Below are 1,415 nucleotides of genomic sequence, written 5' to 3'. Positions count from 1 at the left end.
TTTAAAATGCTCGTGCCTTTTGAATTACTTTAAAAAGACTCCATATTACAGCTCAGGTGGATTGTTAATTTCTAAATCTGGTGAAATGAATCCACACCTTCATCTGATCTAGTTTTCTTAGTCTTCTTTTATACATTCTGCCTTCATCCATGACACTGGCCATCTATAATCACAACAGACTCTTAAAAGCAAGCCCTGATGTCTCTTGTTTTACTTTCTAAACATCTGTCTGTAGTAAAGTGGAGATCATGGTCATTCTTATTCTTAGTAAAGGTACTAAAAAAGCCTTTCCTTTTTAACTATTTCTCTCAGAGACCATTTTACCTCCTTGTTTCGGAGGGTGTAGATGAAAGGGTTTAGCATGGGAATAACAGTAGTATAGAGCATAGAGATGATGTTGCTTTTTTCAGGTGAAGATGTGGCCCAAGGCTGAGCATACATGAAAAAAACAGTCCCAAAGAACAAAATGATGGACAGCATGTGAGAAGAGCAGGTGGAGAAGGCCTTGTGTTTACTCTCAGCTGAAGGCATTTGAACAATAGTGATGATTATATAACCATAGGAGATAAAAACCACCAAGGTAGTGCCCACAATAATTGACCCACATACGGCCAGCATTACTAATTCATTGACAAATGTGTCTGAGCAGGAGGCATGCATCACTGCAGGAACATCACAGAAGAAGTGTTTTATTTCCTTGGGTCCACAAAAGGATAAGCTGAATGTAAAGCCTGTCTGGATGGCGCAGTTGATGCAACCTGACAGATAAGAGCCCACCACCATGAGAACACAAAGTCTTTTATTCATAATGATATGGTACAGCAGTGGATAGCAGATGGCAGTGAAGCGATCATAAGCCATCACAGCAAGGAAGAAGGCTTCTGTGGTACCAAAGAGAGAGAAGAAGAACATTTGAGATGCACAACCGTTGTAGGAAATTGTTCTTCTGCCCAGTGAGAATGCCAGTGCTGCTTTGGGAGTAATGACAGAGGAATAGCAGATGTCCAAGATGGACAAGTTCTCTAGGAAAAAGTACATGGGAGTGTGCAGCTTGGAGTCCATTCTAATGATGAAGATCATGCAGGCATTTCCTACCAAGGTGACAACATACATCGTTGAGAAGAGAACAGAGAGGAGGAGTTGTGATCCTGGATGAGATTTGAACCCAGCCAAAACAAACTCAATTACCTTGGTATGGTTTTCCATGTTTCCTTTCAGATGATATTCAAATAAGAAATTAGCATGCAATGGACTTCCTACTCTTTGCCTGAAGAAGCAATTAGAAGAATAAGATAAACAATAAGATACATGAAGCACAGGAAATACCAAACACAGATGGAAAACAATGTAAAATGGATTCATCGATCATATCTGAAAGTTTTTCTAATATATTCATTGAAAGACGAACCGATTAC

The 1,415-nt window shown here is 39.5% G+C and overlaps 1 protein-coding gene across 1 annotated transcript; it reads right to left on the bottom strand.

Moving 5' to 3' along the window:
- Nucleotides 1-276: 276 nt before the first annotated feature.
- Nucleotides 277-1,206, bottom strand: LOC103782402 (olfactory receptor 12-like). Its single transcript, XM_008950171.1, has one exon. The coding sequence runs from the start codon at nt 1,204-1,206 to the stop codon at nt 277-279; it is 930 nt and encodes a 309-aa protein (XP_008948419.1).
- Nucleotides 1,207-1,415: the final 209 nt, after the last annotated feature.

Source organism: Merops nubicus, unplaced genomic scaffold, assembly GCF_000691845.1.
Source record: "Merops nubicus isolate BGI_N331 unplaced genomic scaffold, ASM69184v1 scaffold50251, whole genome shotgun sequence".
Taxonomy (NCBI): Eukaryota; Metazoa; Chordata; class Aves; order Coraciiformes; family Meropidae; genus Merops; species Merops nubicus.
Note: the sequence above shows the minus strand (reverse complement) of the source record. Positions and strands in the feature narration are given on the sequence as shown.

Coding starts and splice junctions, on each gene's coding strand:
- LOC103782402 (XM_008950171.1), bottom strand. CDS start 1,206: ATGGAAAACCATACCAAGGTAATTGAGTTTGTTTTGGCTGGGTTCAAA.